The 17,625-nt window shown below is 39.6% G+C and overlaps 1 protein-coding gene across 3 annotated transcripts in view; it reads left to right on the forward strand.

The window, feature by feature from the left end:
• ZFR (zinc finger RNA binding protein) overlaps positions 1 to 17,625 on the forward strand; it is a 33,427-nt gene that overhangs the window by 1,261 nt on the left and 14,541 nt on the right. For all 3 annotated transcript variants that reach the window (XR_014517236.1, XR_014517237.1, XM_083465790.1), the window contains exons 3-12: positions 6,403 to 6,685; positions 7,906 to 8,050; positions 9,157 to 9,375; positions 10,009 to 10,256; positions 10,616 to 10,807; positions 11,741 to 12,023; positions 12,718 to 12,914; positions 15,669 to 15,788; positions 16,180 to 16,325; positions 16,698 to 16,860. Coding sequence is in view for 1 of the 3 variants with exons in the window: in XM_083465790.1 (XP_083321916.1) it covers positions 6,403 to 6,685; positions 7,906 to 8,050; positions 9,157 to 9,375; positions 10,009 to 10,256; positions 10,616 to 10,807; positions 11,741 to 12,023; positions 12,718 to 12,914; positions 15,669 to 15,788; positions 16,180 to 16,325; positions 16,698 to 16,860 (1,996 nt within the window). In the remaining 2 variants the exon portion in view is untranslated. The remainder of the gene's footprint in view (positions 1 to 6,402; positions 6,686 to 7,905; positions 8,051 to 9,156; positions 9,376 to 10,008; positions 10,257 to 10,615; positions 10,808 to 11,740; positions 12,024 to 12,717; positions 12,915 to 15,668; positions 15,789 to 16,179; positions 16,326 to 16,697; positions 16,861 to 17,625) is intronic.

The following is a 17,625-nucleotide window of genomic DNA, read 5'->3' on the forward strand; positions in this document are numbered from 1 at the left end:
TGCAGCTCTACAATTCTATATTTAGGTATCCCCAGATTGTTCAGTGAAATTTGCTTTCCAGCAAATAGGCACAGGGTTGCAGCTTTAAATGCGTTCTGCAACCACACTCCTTCCCTTACTCTCCACCGCCAGGCCTTGGAAAACCTGTATTTTCCAACTATATTTCTCCCACTACATACTGACTTTTGTGTTCTGTATGCATTCAGTATCCTCTAAACAGATTATTGCTCCTGCCTCCCTTAAATATTTGGCTTCCAAAACCTATTGCAGAGTTTTGTGTGTTATCTTAGACTAATTTTTAATATTCAAAAGAAATAAGATAAAATATAGGCAGGCTGTAAGGACTGATGGCTTATCATCCAGGGCTTTGGATCCTAAAATAAGTTAAGGAAGTTCATGGAAGAAGTTCCCGCCTCTCCAAAGCCTCCAAAGGGTAGCTTGAAAAATAGAGAGGGCGTAGGAAAGTTTCATTCCTGGAACTTCCCGAATGAATGTTAGAATCCAACCCCAGCTGAATATTTGTGCCCTGCTGCAAAAAAATGGAAGTTTGTTATTATTTATTAAATTTCTATTCCACCCTTCATCCAAAGATCATAGGGTGGTTTACAATATAAAGTTTACAAAGACAAAGGCTATAGTTTGACATACTCATTATTAAGAACTGACAGTGTTTCTTTAGGCCCCCTCAGTGCAGACTTTAAGAATTCATGGCTTGTGTGATTCAGAGCAGCTTTCTCATAGTATATTATGTGCCTCGTGTATTTTACATTTTTGTAAAAGATGTATGTTGTTTTGTGATGACTTGGCTCTAAAAACTATAAATACGTACACTAGTTTAAGAGTTCCCCCCAAATAAGTGTTCAGTATGGTGTGGTTGTGCAATTTTTCATAATTTCGGGAACAGGTGTTACCAAATGAAACTTGAAATGGAATGATTTTGAAAGAGATGATAAATTTCATAATTTCTTAATTACATAACTTCAAAATAGCATGCACATACAGTGCCTCGCTTAGCTGAAATTATCCACAGTGAAAGGAACATTTATTACATCTGAAAGACAGTCTATCTCCTCTTTAAGAATTTGGCCATTTCGTTAAATTGTTTTGTTTACTGTGTAAATACCTCCAATTTAAAACAATTTGTATTTTTGTCAGATTTTGGCATAGTGGAGATAACTGTAATGTCAGCACTACTTTATATATAAATTTACTTAACCAACTTTGTGACCTCTTGTATAATTAGAATGTCTTAGAGGTAAACCTTGAACTTGAAAACTTGTCAATTGATGGCACTTGTCTAATCCAGGCATCCCCAACCTGCGGCCCTCTAGATGTTTTGGCCTACAACTCCCATGATCCCTAGCTAACAGGACCAATCGTCAGGGATGATGGGAATTGTAGTCCAAAACATCTGGAGGGCCAGAGGTTGGGGATGCCTGGTCTAATCATTCTCTTGCTTCAAATGAATATCCACATAGAATGCTTTTATTGTTTCAGGATTATCTACAGCTGCTAGGTCATACCTACACCTCTTAGGTTTTAATAATTGGAACTGTATTTTATTAACTAAAATCAGTTGCTTTTTCATGGTACACACTTGCATATTTCATGGCACAGTCTTAAAAGTGTATATTTCTGATATAAACAGAGGCTGAGATCCAAAGAACTGCATGTGCAAAGCTATTCAAATCTGGGGAGAGGGCTAGGGGTGCTTCCTCCTTGTGAAGTGGTTTCCTGAAATTAGAATGGCTTTTTGAAATGGGGAAATGTGCATCTGCATGTATTCTGTATGGTGCTTGAGATCTTGTCCATATTGTTGGAAATAACATTTTTGAAAGGTATGTAGCCAACCTTCAGTTTATTTCGCTTGATTCGGCGTTTTACATAGTACAGCAGAAATATACTTTACAGACTTCTCCATGATTTGGTCTTGAGTCTTAATAATAATGCATGGGTATTCTGTTCCCTGTGTAAGATTTCTAACGTGATGGAATTCTCTCTAGCCACAGTGTAACAGTTGTACTTGCAGACTTGCCAAATCTGCCTTTCCAATGTTCCATTTGAAGAAGTACAACTCTGAATTGTCGAAAGCCCAAATAGATTTTCCAGTTCTGTAATTACTGGAAATAACATTGTTGCCACTTCTCAGAAATTCACTGCTCATTTCTTGCATTTTGTTGACTCTATAGCAGGGGTTGGCAACCTAAGGCCCATGGGCCGCAAGCGGCCCATGGGGGTCGATTAACCGGCTCCCGCCCCGCCCCCAACCAAGCCACCCACTTGGTGAGTCCCCGCACGCTGCACTAAACCAGCATGGCACGGGGACTTGCTTCCGCAGTGCTGGAAATCACGTCAACGCAGATGTTGGACCAGGCAAGGTTAACCTTGCTGACCCCTGCTCTATAGCCTATGGAAAACAGTTAGTGCCTCATACAAAACTTATTTAGGTGGCATATATAACAAAAAGCCACCCTCACCTTTAACAATAAAACAACAATATAGAATGTATTTTATATTTTTTTATATATTGTCCACTCAAATAAAATAGCAAGACAGTGTGGAATATACCAGTATATGTGAATACAATAAAACATCATATACTGTAGAAACAATACAAAATTATCTCAGTAATGATTAACACAAGAACCCTGAACCTGGCTCTATGTCCTACAAGCAGCTGGTGTAGAATTTTTTATAGCAAGGCTGTCGCATGCTGTCGGCTGTCCTCCCCCATCACGCAGCATTGCCATTTCATTCTGCTCCAGGTTAAGTTTCTTGACCAGGGCCACGGGAAGCCCCACGTAGAGCGTATTATAGTAATCTATTCTCAAGGTTAGCAGGGCATGTACTACAGTGGCCAGGTTATCTTGACCCCAAGATGACTGTAATGGCATGCCAAATAAAATTGGTGAAAGGCGGAGAAGTATTTCATTAGGATATTGAGGTCCTGAGCTGTATAGGGCTTTGTAAATCAAAACTTTGAATGACTCTGGTACATTTTAAAACAAAACCTATCTGTTGGGACTTGGTTTTTATTCACTGGCAAAATAAAAAATCTGGGCTGTTATATTTCTTATCCAGATTTTACTATATGTCCAACATTCTCTGTATTTTAAGTAAAGGACATTACTTTTTATTTGAAACTCTGAAGGAATATAAAATTACTTTTTTTTTCTTATAAGAGATCTAAACTTCACCACAATTAATTAGAATACTTCTTTGGAAGAGCTTCAAATACAGCAAAGATACAGCAAAGCTTTAGGTAGAGGATGGAATTACTCCATATGCAGAAATAGTGATTAGAACAGAACAGTTGCCTCCATTCTGTCAAAACTTCTCTAGAGTTTAGCCATGCTTTAATACAGCTATAAAGAAGAGCATCAGAAATTATTTTACAAACTATGAATTACCATGGTATTATAGTGATACAAAATGTTTCTATGACAGTGATAGCTTATTGCTAATAAAAATGACAGAACTACTGATTCCCATTAGAAAAGGGGGGGGGGGACGACACACAACTTCCTAGGCATGATCACAGATGAAAAGAATCTCTAAAAATGTTGATTCAGTGCTAAATTATGTATGTGTGGGGGGATTAGTAGAAGAATGGAGTCAACAAGGAACAGGCTATGCATAGATCAGTTGTCATGAGAAATTATTCAGACCAAAGAGAAGAATTGGTGGTTTGAGACACTATTTTAACTGTCTCCTTTTGCACACAGTTTCTGCTTAAAGGAGATTAGCAGAAGTTACTAGTTCTTGCCAGTGTGCCTCAGAATACAAGGTTGAGGGAGGCTTCTCTACCCAGGAGGTCAAATCCTACAATTTGTAAATTCTTGCAAACTCGATCACTGGCTCTGCGGGTTGTGGCAGACGCAAGGGGAACAGGTTTGCTAAAGTAAATGTGGTAACAGAACTATACCAGCCTTAGAAAGAATAATGTTAAGGCTGTTCATTCTGTGCCATAACAAAATACATTTTCTTCACATGAAACATTTCAAATATTTCTAAATGGTATATATACTTTTGATTTGCTGCTTCATCATTATAATGAATGACATTTCACTGCCTGCCTTCTCAAAATAATGAAAATGTTGACTTCACTTGCCTAAAATCACTTTTTAAGCATTCTGTGAGCCTACTTATGTTTTGCATTTAAGCATTTTGTGGGGAGAGTGTATGCACAATTATGTTGCTACTTTGAAACTTTTCTTCAAAGATGGCATTTTCAAAAAAAAAAAAATCCTTTTGGGGTATTTTCTTGGACAATTCTTGCAAGATAAGAGTTGTCATTGAAGGTTGCTAGAATGATTGTTTCATGAAGGATATGTTGTTTATTATTATTTTCTTACTTTCTCTGTAGATTCAGCTGAATCTTCCTTTTTTCCTAATTATACTATCATATCATATCATATCATATCATATCATATCATATCATATCATATCATATCATATCATATATACACTTATACCAGTTTGTTTTTGAGTGTTTGAGGTTATGTAGTCGCAATTGCTCCACACATGCATGAGGAAGGAGTAACCAAACACATGTCTCTGCTTAACCCCAAAACTACAAAAAAGGAACCCTTCCCCCAAACAGCCTATTTAAATGTCATCAGAATAGAAGTAAGAGCTGCCTCTAGAAATCAGTGGAGAAAAACAGTTTTTTAATGTAGCTGACTTTGACATTAGTGTGCTCACCCCATTCTGCCCCTCACCCCTGAACAGCCCAATTAAAATAAGATGTTCGGTGGACCCAGGATGCTGGATAATGGTATGGTCAGAAATGTGAGTGGGAAGGAATTGAACTGCACTCAACATTACTATGCTTGTAATACAAAATAGTGCACCTAAAATTACTAAATGCTATACAAGAATGAAAATGGTCCCTGCCTGCAAGTTGGTTGACAATGCACTGCCTTATTGTGGCCTGTTACGAAATTTCTAGCCTTCTATCCTGGGATTCAGCTCCTGCCACATGTTCTTTTAAGCCTGTCAAAGAGCTGTTTGTCAGGCTGCAGGGAACCCAGTTTATATGGATAAGAAGATGCACAGGGATGACTCCCGGTGGGTCTTCCTTCACTTACAGTTGTTCTTCCCACAGCATGCTAAACAGATGTTTGATGGGCTGTGGGTGGAGGAAGCTTGATTTTCAGTGCCAGTCGGCTGGGGAGCATGAGAGACACATGACGGGATCATGTATCATCCCTCCTTACCCTCTATCTGTGTGCGGGGGAGCGTTAATTTGTACATGGCCCTCAAACAAATGTGGCCCATACAGCTATCAAGGTTGTTTACCAGTGATCTAAATGTTTATAATTACATGAATATGGTGCTTACATGACTTTTCTCTGTATGTGTTAGTGTAGGAGATGAAAATACTTTCCCATGAAGGAAATTAGCTGCAAATACATTTTCAGGTGTGCTTTTTTGAGGCTTTCCATTTCCTGGGAGCATTCTAGGAATCTATATCTGACTCTGTTTCTTTGGTTCTATTGCACTGCAGAGTGTTTGGAAGCATTTACTCCACAGTAGTTGTTTTATATGGAGGTTGTGAGATCGTAGTTTTCTTAGATGTACTATAGCTATAAAACCAAGTACCTGACTGATCTATACATGTCTTTAAAGCAGGTGTGGGTAAGCATTTCTAGCCAGTATGTCCCTACCTGTCAAATCAACTGATGTCGCACTGTCATTAGGTTACGCTGGTTTGAAGCCCTGGTTTTCGGACTTTAAAGCACAGTGTGGGCAATTCGAAAGCCCTTTTGCAAACAGCCCTCTCTAAACGTTCAAACATCAGGGGTTCAGAGAGCACTGTAAGGTTGCTTGCAAAAGGATTTCAAGCATGTGGTTTGCCCCAAACTACATCGGAACCAAATGGAGATTCCTGGTAGGGAAGGTTTGGCCTGTGGGTTGGAGGTTCTCCACTTCTGGTTTATGTAAGTTTGTTTTACATCAAAAAACATTCTCTCAAAATTATATTTTGTTAAAAATGGTTCATTGGTTAAGGATGCAATCCTGTGCACTTTCCTGGCAATTAACTCCTGGTGAGATTTACATCTGATGAGTATACATGCATAGGATTGTGCTCTAAATTATTTTGCTTTAGAGTAACATTAATGTTCAGTGCCGATTTTGCTAACCTTGTGACGTTTGCCAGATGTTTGCGCAACTGAGCTTTTCCAAGATCATAAAAGTGAAAGGCCCCATTGAAAGGTTTTGAGAAATGGGAATTCCACGACTTATTTAAACTCTTGGTCACTGTGCTTGTGTTTCAGACTTAGTTTAGCCTTTTTTTTTAGCTACCCTTAAACTTGGACAATTTAAGCAGCTTTGCTATTAGGCATCTGGCTTCATTACAACATCATCATATTTCTTGTGTTTGTCTTTCTATTACAGCCAGCAGCCAGCTTCAGGTGTAGCCTATTCCCATCCAACTACAGTTGCAAGCTACACTGTCCATCAGGCTCCTGTAGCTGCACACACAGTTACTGCTGCCTATGCCCCAGCAGCAGCAACGGTTGCAGTTGCAAGGCCTGCACCAGTGGCCGTTGCAGCTGCTGCAACAGCGGCAGCCTATGGAGGTTACCCAACGGCACATACAGCAACAGACTATGGTTATACACAGAGACAGCAAGAAGCTCCCCCGCCGCCACCTCCAGTCACTACACAAAATTACCAGGTACTTAATGGATAAACCATAATACTTGTGAAATTGAGTCTTTTACCTTCTAAAACATGATGGGCCATAGAATATGTTAAATATAGAGTAAGAATGTGCATGTATAACTGTTCTGTAGTTTAGGTCAGTTATTCACAGAACAGACCCTGACTGAGTAACGGTGAAATGTAATAGGGTAGCAGATCTACCGCCACATCTTCAGCCCTGTCACTCATGCTGGCAGGGGGCATGGGGACAGGCAAATTGCTGTGCCAGCCTGACGTTGGTGCAGTGATCAAGATAAATCAAGTCCAGTAACAACAGTGGGTCTGGGTTAAGATCCAGCACATCCTGGACTGGCTCAGCTCCATCTGCCCATGGAATGGCCTGTTGGGGGACTTCCTGTGCTACTGCTGTTGTAGATGCCTTCAGTGGTACTTCCATGCACCCATATGTTTGGTAAGACAGTACAGAAATCTTTTTTCCCCTTTAGCTTGATCATCACACAGTCAAATATATTTTTAAAAACCTGAGGATAGCACTATAACACCTAGGGGAAGAAATATGTAAAACATTACTTAATGTGGAAAGTAACAATAATTTAAGTAATTATTAGCCACTGAACATTCCTAGCAAATTATTAACTGTAGCATAACCACCTCATCAGCATGCTGCAGAACTTTTAATTATTTAGCACTGTACATGCCTGCAGGCTACAACATATGTGAGATATTAGTAGATTATTATACACAACCTGAGATAAAAGGCAGTTGTATCCCAAAGAGAGCTCAGTTTCACAACAATCTATCAGCATCTCTACCTGCTCCGCACTTGATGTCACATATGGCACCTGGTCTGGGGAAAACTTTTTATGAGATAAATTATGAGAACACTGGGGGTTCTCCAGCCTAATGTAGAGGTTTGTGCTTGGTGTCTTGTGGGTAAAGTGATGGTGATACAGCATTTTTTTAAAAATGTAGGGGGAAAGGCTGCTTAACAGGACATTAACATTTGTTTCTTTAATGCAAGATGTCCAGTACTAGCTTCATTTAATCTAGCAATCTTAGGCAAAAAATACATAGTTTGAGCCTCAAAAATGTAGCTTATCAATTCTGTAGAATGTTTCTACTATTTTAAAGTCTGATTAATTAGAATAATCAAAATAATTCAGTAATAGTCCATATGTTTAATGGAAAAACTAATGTCCATGTGTTTTCTCCCCCACTCCCATGCTTCTTAAGGACACCTATTCATATGTTAGATCTACTGCCCCAGCTGTAGCTTATGACAGCAAGCAATACTATCAACAACCCACAGCCACTGCAGCTGCAGTGGCAGCTGCTGCCCAGCCACAGCCTTCTGTGGCTGAATCGTATTACCAAACAGGTGAGTTGCAAGCTTTAAAGAGAACTCCAGCTTTTTTGTTGTGATATAGTTCACAAATGTGTTACCATCTGCAGATGCTCAGAATCTAGTAAATAAAATAGTTTGTTAATAGCTTGGTTTTCAATGGTTAACTGTTCGGTGGTTAAGTTAGTATTTGTAAAGCAGTTAGGGCCCAGATATGCGAATATTAACAATCCCCTAGCTTCTAAATGCTCATTTAACTGCTTTATTCAAAGGAAGATTCTAACATGACTGCATCACAGAGTGCATGCCATATTTTATCTTCTTAGGACTTAGAGGGTCTGCTTCCTAGGTAAAACATTTGGCCATTCTGAACTTTTAAGTTCAGAACAACCTTTGAAGAACAACCTTTTTTGTGACTGCCACAAATAAAGGTCAAAGCTTTTGAGAGTGTCACTCTAATGTATGCTCTTGTGCATATGTAGCCTCATGTGGCTTGGCACTGTTTTACAACTAGTCTACGCAGATGGGGAGCAAACTGCTATGTGTGAAGGAAATAGGAAAGGAGATGCTTTAAATTGTTGCAGAGTAACGGGGGCGGGGAGTTAACAGCTTTTAACGAGAGAGTTTATTTGGTATAACTCAAATTAGTTTATTTTCTGGACATATCTGTATGGTGCGTTTTATAATGGAGCCCCATTCTAACTGGGAGCTAATCACCTCTTTTCATTAAACCAGATGTTGGTGGGAATTTTTTTTCATATAAATCGGTGGATAAAATATTAGATAGGAATGTTGAATAAGCATACATTGCAATTAATTTTTTTATCATTGTCTTCGGTTTAGCCACTATTATGTGTGTTCAAAGAATGTGGAGGTAAACATGTTAGTTTAAGTGTTGTTGCACTGAAAGTAAAAGCACAAGCTTTAAGGTGCCGATCCCATTATTATAGTGATAGTAGTAATTTTATAATAGAAGTTCCAAGTGCAGAGCTTAAACTGTAGGGTGAGATTTATTCCCATATTGTCTGCCTTATTCAATAATAAGATAAAGTGAAAAAATTAAATGAAATTGGTTTTTAAATTACAATTTTTTACATGATTATTAAAAGATTCATGTAATTTTGCTCTTTTGTCTTAATTAGCTCCAAAAGCCGGCTATAGCCAAGGAGCAACTCAGTATACTCAAGCCCAGCAAACTCGTCAAGTGACAGCCATAAAACCAGCCACTCCAAGCCCAGCTACTACCACTTTCTCCATATATCCTGTATCTTCCACTGTGCAACCAGTTGCAGCAGCAGCTACCGTTGTTCCCTCGTATACCCAAAGTGCTACATACAGTACAACAGCAGTTACTTATTCTGGTGAGTATTGCTTGAAGAAAGGATATTGGAGGCTAGAAATGACTATTTAGATGCCTTTGTAAGATCAAAGGTACAAATGCTGTGCTGAACATGTCTAGATTTTTCAAAGACAGGTTCTGTACTCAAATTACTTCTTGGGAACTTTCGCTTTGTCAAATGTGCTGATTGTGTGCAGGTTTACTCAGAAGTAAGTCAACTACGGCCAGTTGGATTTACTCTGAAGTAATGGTAGGATTACAAATTCAGACTCTTTAGAACAGGTGAAAAAGAGTCTTGATGGCAGACTGTTGGTGTAGAGCAGGTATCATCAACCTTTTCAGGCACAAGGTGATGCCTTACAGATCTATGTTGGACTGATTGTACAGGTTTGCTGTATGTTTGTGGATGTTGGCATTGCTCCACCAGAAGAAAATTGCTTTTTAAACTTGAAATAAACTCCTCTTTTCTGGCTGTGTAGCATTGCTTGGATATACAGATTGAGAATATTGGTTTTACTTTTAAGTTTTGTGCATCTATGTTAATGCTGAAATCCTCCTTAATTAAGTGACACTGGTGTGCACTGTGCATTTATTACATTTAGATTTTCAAACTTTAACGTGCTTATAACTTACAACTTTTTTTGATCATTTAAAGGTACATCGTATTCCGGCTATGAGGCTGCAGTATATTCAGCTGCATCATCTTACTATCAACAGCAGCAGCAGCAGCAGAAACAGGCGGCGGCGGCAGCTGCTGCTGCTGCTGCGACAGCCGCCTGGACAGGGACCACCTTCACGAAAAAGGCACCATTCCAAAATAAACAGTTGAAACCAAAACAGCCTCCCAAACCACCCCAGATCCACTATTGTGATGTTTGTAAGATCAGCTGTGCTGGACCACAGGTATTGCTGCTTTCTGATTATGAACTTAATTGCTTCGTAAAATGAAACAATTAGTATATGCCAAATATTCAGGGAAGGTCAATAAGTTTTTGGCTACAGGGTTATTTCAGTTTAAAATATTCCAATTGCACTTTGGTTTTCAAACATTTTAGAAGTCGAACGGACTTCCGAAACTTACTCCATTTGACTTCCAAGATACGACTGTACTGTATAATTATGTGGAGGAATGTATTTTCTGCATACATTTCAGCAGCAAATCAGCTTCATGTTGGTTATCTCTTGCACTTTGCTTTTCAATGAACAGAATAATATGATAAATGAACTAAAGTATCCTGTTATTCATGTGGTGATTTAAACAGACTTACAAAGAACATTTGGAGGGACAGAAACATAAAAAGAAAGAAGCAGCATTGAAAGCATCACAGAACACAACCAGCAACAGTTCATCTGCTCGTGGGACTCAGAACCAGCTGCGTTGTGAACTCTGTGATGTGTCTTGCACAGGAGCTGATGCTTATGCTGCTCATATTCGTGGAGCGAAACATCAAAAAGTAAGCCTCTCCTTCCTCTGTCTTCCTATTTCTCAGCTTTTATACCCAGTTAGTGTCCCACCCTGGACAAAATGAATGGTCTGACAGGCAGGCAAAATTCATCACATTTGATAGAAAGCTGAGACTGCCCACCTTTCAGTTACCTTACACAGTATGCCTTTAGGTAATTCAGCCTCAAATGAATGAATTGTGCTCTCAATTTGTCCTTTATAGCTATGGCTTTAATTCAAGCGAGGGCTTCATTCAGCAGTAAATGTGAGCCCCACCTTAGGCAGGGTTTGGTTGCACTTGGAGCTCCTGAATTGAGCCTATCAGAATATGGCTTTCATTTGGAGTGAGGGAGAGAGAGGAGAGAGAATGATAAGTCTCTGATCTGAATCATAGAGTTGGAAGGGGCCTTGAGGATCAACTGATCGAACCTCCTGCAATGCAGGAATATACAGCTGTCCCCTACAGGGATCAAAACCTGCAATCTTAGCATTATCAGCACCACTCTAACCAACTGAGCTACAACACATTAAAGAATCTGCAAACACACATCTCTACATAGTGTCCCATGTACTAGCTACCAACATGGACACAATCAGATCTTTATGCACTAGAGCCTCTTTTGGTGTCTCTGAAGGTGACAACAGAGGCAGTGTCAGAATGGTGCCAAATGTAAAAGGCACTGAATGTTAGTACCTCTTGCAGAGGAAGAGTTGGGAGTACATCAGTTGTGGGGCAGGTGGGTGTGGCTGGGGTGCAGTTTCATGCAGTATTTCATATGTGTATTAGACTCCATTAAGTTTCCCCTCATTAATTCTGTGAATTCTTTTGAAGGTCCCTTGAAACTTAAACTTTCATGCTCTTAGAAGTACAGACAGGATTCTAAATAGACGTTGGAACAGTTTTGTAGATTCTGCTATTAACTTTCTTCATTGTTGGTTCTAGGTGGTTAAGCTTCATACTAAACTTGGCAAACCCATTCCTTCAACCGAACCAAACGTCGTGACCCAGGCTACTTCTGCAACATCTGCTTCCAAACCAACTGCTGTCTCTTCAAACATTGCAACTAACAGCAGCACTGTGAATTCTTCCGTTTCATCTTTGGCAGTGAAAATTCTTACTCCTTCCGCCAATGTGCTACTTAGCACAACATCCAACAACAAGGCAACAATAGTTCCAGCTAATGTTGCTGTAAAGAAAATATCCACACCCAAAATTAACTTTGTTGGTAAGTACTGAAGTATTTTAGTGAGAAGTTCAGCAAGATACACTAAATAAGCTTATGCAAGAACAGGTTTAAAATGAGTGTCTGCTATGATTTTAACAGCTACTGGAAATTATAATTTTCTCTCTGCTTGGCTGCATGAAGCCCATCAAACCAAGCATCTGTTTGCAGTTCTAAGCACTGTCTCTCTCATGGCAATGTTTGTCTCATGCACACAAACTGCTACTCAAATGGTTTAGGAAAGTATTATATCAACACTTCTCTGCTCCAACACGCCTTTTATTAGAGATTACAATACTGAACATGGGGCTACCATGGAACACAACTCCTAATGTTGTATGAACAATGCATTTTCAATAGCTGTCATAGAGTTTTGTTTGGTCAAGGCTCAGCATGTTCATGTCTTGCACCCAATTATCCTGTCCTCTTGAATGTCCCGGGCCATGCTGTCATTATTAAAACAAACCATACAGTTTATTTGAACTTGTATTTTATTTATTTTAACTGTTGAACATTTTTGTTACCTGTTCTTTGAGGAAAATGCTACAGTATTGTGCTATGGTTTGCTTGCTTGTTTATTATTTACAGAATATCCAGGTTTTTAAGCAGTAGGCCAGCATCCCCTTGGTTGTGGCAAGAAATGTGACTTGAAAATGTAATGAAAATTAATATTCACTTGTGAAATGTTTCATATTAGGTGGTAACAAGCTACAGACAACAGGAAGCAAAGTGGATGAATTAAAAGCAGTAGAAAATATAAAAACTACTCCTTCTATTGCTGCAGTGCAAACACAGGAAATTAAGCCAGATATGTCTGCTGAATCAGTAACATCTACAGCTCTCGCTGCTTTGCAAAGTGAGGTCCAACCAGTGGGTCATGACTACGTCGAAGAGGTATTCATTCAAAAACTATGTTCATTAAATGCAATTAAACAAAACTGCTGAATTAATGTGTTAGATTACTTTATATGGCTCAGAAGTGTGAAATCATGCTGATAATTAAATTAGCTTCATGTCTCTGTGTGAGGCAACTACTTGACTATTTTGTCTATGAAAGAATTTGCAGTGGAGTACGGCGTTTCTGTGCACTGCTCTGGTTCACCAGAAGCAGCTTAGTCATGCTGGCCACATGACCGGAAGCTGTACGCTGGCTCCCTCGGCCAATAAAGCGAGATGAGCGCCGCAACACCAGAGTCGGTCACGACTGGACCTAATGGTTTACCTTTTTACTAATAGCATTGCTGCTGACTTCACAGCCTTTGTCTTCAGGTAAACTAGAGTGTGAATACTGAGACTGTCTTAACAATTCTGATCACTGAGGACATGGAGTGTCCTTTAAAACTGACTGTTCAGAGTTCCAGCTCCAAAGGAACAGGTAGTGGGAATCAAGCATTGACACTGATTTTGAAATTTTGCAAATCTGGAACAGTGGTTACATCAATATAGTGTGTTGATATGTTGCACAGTTGCACCTACACTGTAGTGTGCCATCAGTATTACTGATGAATTTGTGCTTTTGCATTCACAGCATTACTGAGTGTCAGCTTTCACTCAGTAAAAGGAAAGACAAGAGATGAACATGCAGTAGCCTTCCACTTAGTGAGGATTCTTAACTTTCCTAACTATTGTTTTTCCCTGCATGCTGCTCTGAAAATGTGCTCAGAGCAAATGTAGTTTTAGGGAATAGTGTATTGCTTGATAGCATAGTTCTGAATGATTTACAATAAATAGCATTTTTAACAAATCTGAAATATCACCTTGGAATACCTCATCAAAATTCAGACAGTTAAGAATTAAACCAACAGTTCTCCAACTTATTTGTTTAATGAATTCAGATGTAAGCACTCTGAAATAAAGTGGTTTTTGTCTGTTTCCTGAAAGCCATCAGGAAAGAAAAGGAGTTAAATGCCTCTGCTGGGAGCTTCACAGATGGGGCAAAATTTGAGAACATTGTAAATTTAATAGCTACTGACCTTAAATGGCAGAGACACTCACAAGTGACCTTCCTCAGAAGATCTGAGGCTCAGGGCAGGATAGATGGACATTCTTTCAAGCATCCAGGTCCCATATTGTGTTGGGGGGGGGGTGTCTCATAGGTCTAACACAGGTTCTGATTAGGCCTTTGAAACCCTTTCCCCCAGACCATGGCCAGCTGCCACATGTGTTACATATGTGACAGCAGATGAGAGGCAGGTAAGGACATGACTCCAAAGGAACAATCAGGAGCTTAAAGTGAGGGGCAAATCCACACCATAAATTCAAAGCATCAAATGCATATTTAAAGTACTTGGCTTTCCCCAATAAATCCTGGAAACTGGTTTGTTATGGGTACTGGGAATTTGTCTCTGTAGAGGGGAAGTACAGTTCTCAGGATTCTTTGGGAGAAGTCATATAGCTTAAGTGTGCATTGTATTTGCTTTAAAAGTACAGTGTTTATTTGCCTTGAGTTCCCAATTGTTCCTTTGCAAGCAGGGCTTGCTGACAGAGAGTTCCACTAGGAAGTTCCCCATCCGGGATCTAGTTCTCCAATCTTACTGTAGGGTTTTCAAGGTCATAATCAGCATTTTGAAGCGAGCCTAGAAATGCATAGCTAACCCCTGTAGATCTTTCAGGACAAGCGTTACATGCAGGGTGTAGATCTTTCAGGATCAATATCCTACACAGTTTGCTCTGTTCAAAATTCTAGTCACTATGCTCTGGATCAGGGGTCGGCAACCTAAGGCCCATAGGCCGGAAGCAGCCCATGGGGGTCGTTTGACCGGCCCATGAGCCGCCCCCAAACTGAAGTGCCCGCTCGCGTGCTATGCTAAAGTGGCGTGGCGCGGGGACTTGCTTCCTTGGCGCCAGAAATCACACCTGTGCAAACGCAGATGCCCCAAAATGCGTCTGCACATGTGCAGACACTGAAAATCACGTGCGCGATCTAGCCCATGAAGCGATCTCCGCGGGACTGATCCGGCCCAGGCAAGATAAACCTTGCTGACCCTTGCTCTGGACTGTAGCTTCCAAACTGCCTTAAAGGCAGCCCGATTCAAAACACCTTAGTAGTTACTGTGCTTGCTCTGGTGTTTAGAAAAGATTTTAACAGTGAAAGGACATCTATAGAATGGTATTTTGGAGTAATAGAGTGTTCTTCAGCGATTGAGAATAGTGCCTCAACATAGTGTTCCAAAGTAGAACTTTTGCAAACTTTCTCCAGAAAAATCCAAGGGGGGTTGGAGTGGCAAGTTACCTTACTTAAGGAGGTGTTTTAGCAGCTGTGTCTCTAGCAGAGGCATTTGCCAGGATAGATCTAGATTTCTGAAAGAGGTGCTCGCATGGGTAGAAGTGCTTTGTTGGCTATGAGAAACAAAAAGCTTTGCACTTGATCTGGAACACAACAATTAACTTGGAAAACAGGTAATTCAACTTTGATATTAGACAATAGCAAAGGTAAGAATAGATATTTGGGTCAAAGTTGTGTTTTTTTTAAACCTAATGGAAGTCTGCTATAGCTGGTTAATACAGGTTCTCTGTCTCCACTGTTGCATAGATCTTATGCCAGAAAATGTCTTTGTGTGAAAAATTGACAAAAATCAGTTCAGTTTATTTATGAAACCAAATTGTGTTAAATAACCATTTTTATACTGATCTTTCTTTATTTTTAAGGTACGGAATGATGAAGGGAAGGTTATTCGTTTCCACTGCAAACTTTGTGAATGCAGTTTTAATGATCCTAATGCCAAGGAGATGCATTTAAAAGGAAGGCGGCATAGATTACAATATAAGGTGACTGTAGCAGCGTAAATGGTCTAGTTCTGTCTCTTTCAGTAAATCTGATGGTGATTGAGTTTTACTTGGTCTCTTCTAGGATGAAACCTAAGCAGGTAGTACATCTATTTTGAGCACCAACTGTTCCCTCCCCCAGCTGAACTATGGTAGCCATATAGTGTTTGCTCCACATATTAAGCTACTTATATGTATTGCAAGTGAAAGTATTGTATGAGGAGGGATGATACTGTAGCTTACTGTTTGCTCTTCATAATGTTTTTTAATATGAAGGATTGTGTCTCTGACTGCTTTGCAGTTTTTGCTTTGTCTTGGTGAAAATAATTGGATCTGACCACAGGGAATAAATCTTACATGAAAATAAAATAAAAATTCTCCTTCTCTACAACAGAAAAAAGTAAACCCAGACTTGCAAGTAGAAGTGAAGCCGAGCATCCGGGCAAGAAAGATCCAGGAAGAAAAGATGAGGAAGCAGATGCAGAAAGAAGAATATTGGAGAAGACGTGAAGAGGAGGAACGGTGGAGAATGGAAATGAGGTAACATGTAGACTTAAATAGCGACCAGTGTACATTTTGTAAACCTGAATTAGTTTCCATTCTGTGTAACTATATTCCTATGAATGCTTGCCTTGGAAAACCTGGATTAATTTTACCTTTAAATAAATAATTGATAGCAGGCATAGAAAATATTTATAAAGAGTAAGAATGGCTTTTTATGGGTGTAATCCAGATCCTACTATGAATTCTGTAGCGAATACAGAATTACTGAACCTGCAGCATCCAATATCTTTTTTAACATTTGAAGTTCCAAAAATTAATTTTGGCGGGACCTGAATTATTGAACATAACGTCAATAAAAGGTATTTCTGCAACAACTGAAAGCATATGTGATTTAATTCATATACTTAGACGCTATGAGGAGGACATGTACTGGAGGAGGATGGAAGAAGAGCAGCATCATTGGGATGACCGCCACAGAATACCTGATGGAGGATATCCTCATGGACCTCCAGGACCTCTTGGACTACTTGGTGTTAGACCAGGAATGCCACCACAGCCCCAGGGACCAGCTGTGAGTAATGTTTGCATAGTCTCTCTCCTCCTGATGTATTTGGTGCCACAGACTGGGGGTGGGGGGAACCTAGTAAGTCAATCAGGTCTGCAAATTATGCCTAGGCTTAGTAGCTAAGCATTGGCTTCTGCTAACCAACTGTGAAATCTAGAGCCATCATGATGGCACCATCATATTACATGCGTTATCAGGACACTTATTCCACCATCAAGTCTTAACCAGAGCCCCGCCAAATGAAGGAAGGAATAACATATGTGACTGCAGTCTTTTGTTTCCATTTCCATTTCTTTATTTATGGTATTTGGTCCCTTGCGGTTCAGGACCATAGCTTACAGTGTCAAAAAGTGGCCCCCCCCCCCAGTGATTACAAGGCGTTTCGGACCTAAAAAGAGAATCAAGCTCTTTCCTTTATTTGCCCCATCTTAATTTTTAAACTCAGACAAGGTAACTAAATAAGGATTCTCTTACAGTGTGACCAGTTGAGATTCAGATTCCTGTATCTTTACATATCTTTTGAATTTGATGTAATCTGTAACAAATAATAGTAAAACTTTGAAAGCCTTCCTAAGTCTTGGTCTGTATCACCCCATTTATTTTCCAGAGCAGGGAGAGCCTTTCTTTATCCCTGGTGTGTGGTTTTGATGCCAACCAATTCTTAATTTACATTTTTTTAAGATCTTGTTTTCTTTATGTGAGCTCTCTTAATGCACTTTATGGGGGGGAACTTGATAATTTTAATAAAATAGCAAAGAATAGAAAGCAGGA

Source organism: Podarcis liolepis (genome assembly GCF_965112155.1).
Source record: "Podarcis liolepis genome assembly, chromosome: 11".
NCBI lineage: Eukaryota > Metazoa > Chordata > Lepidosauria > Squamata > Lacertidae > Podarcis > Podarcis liolepis.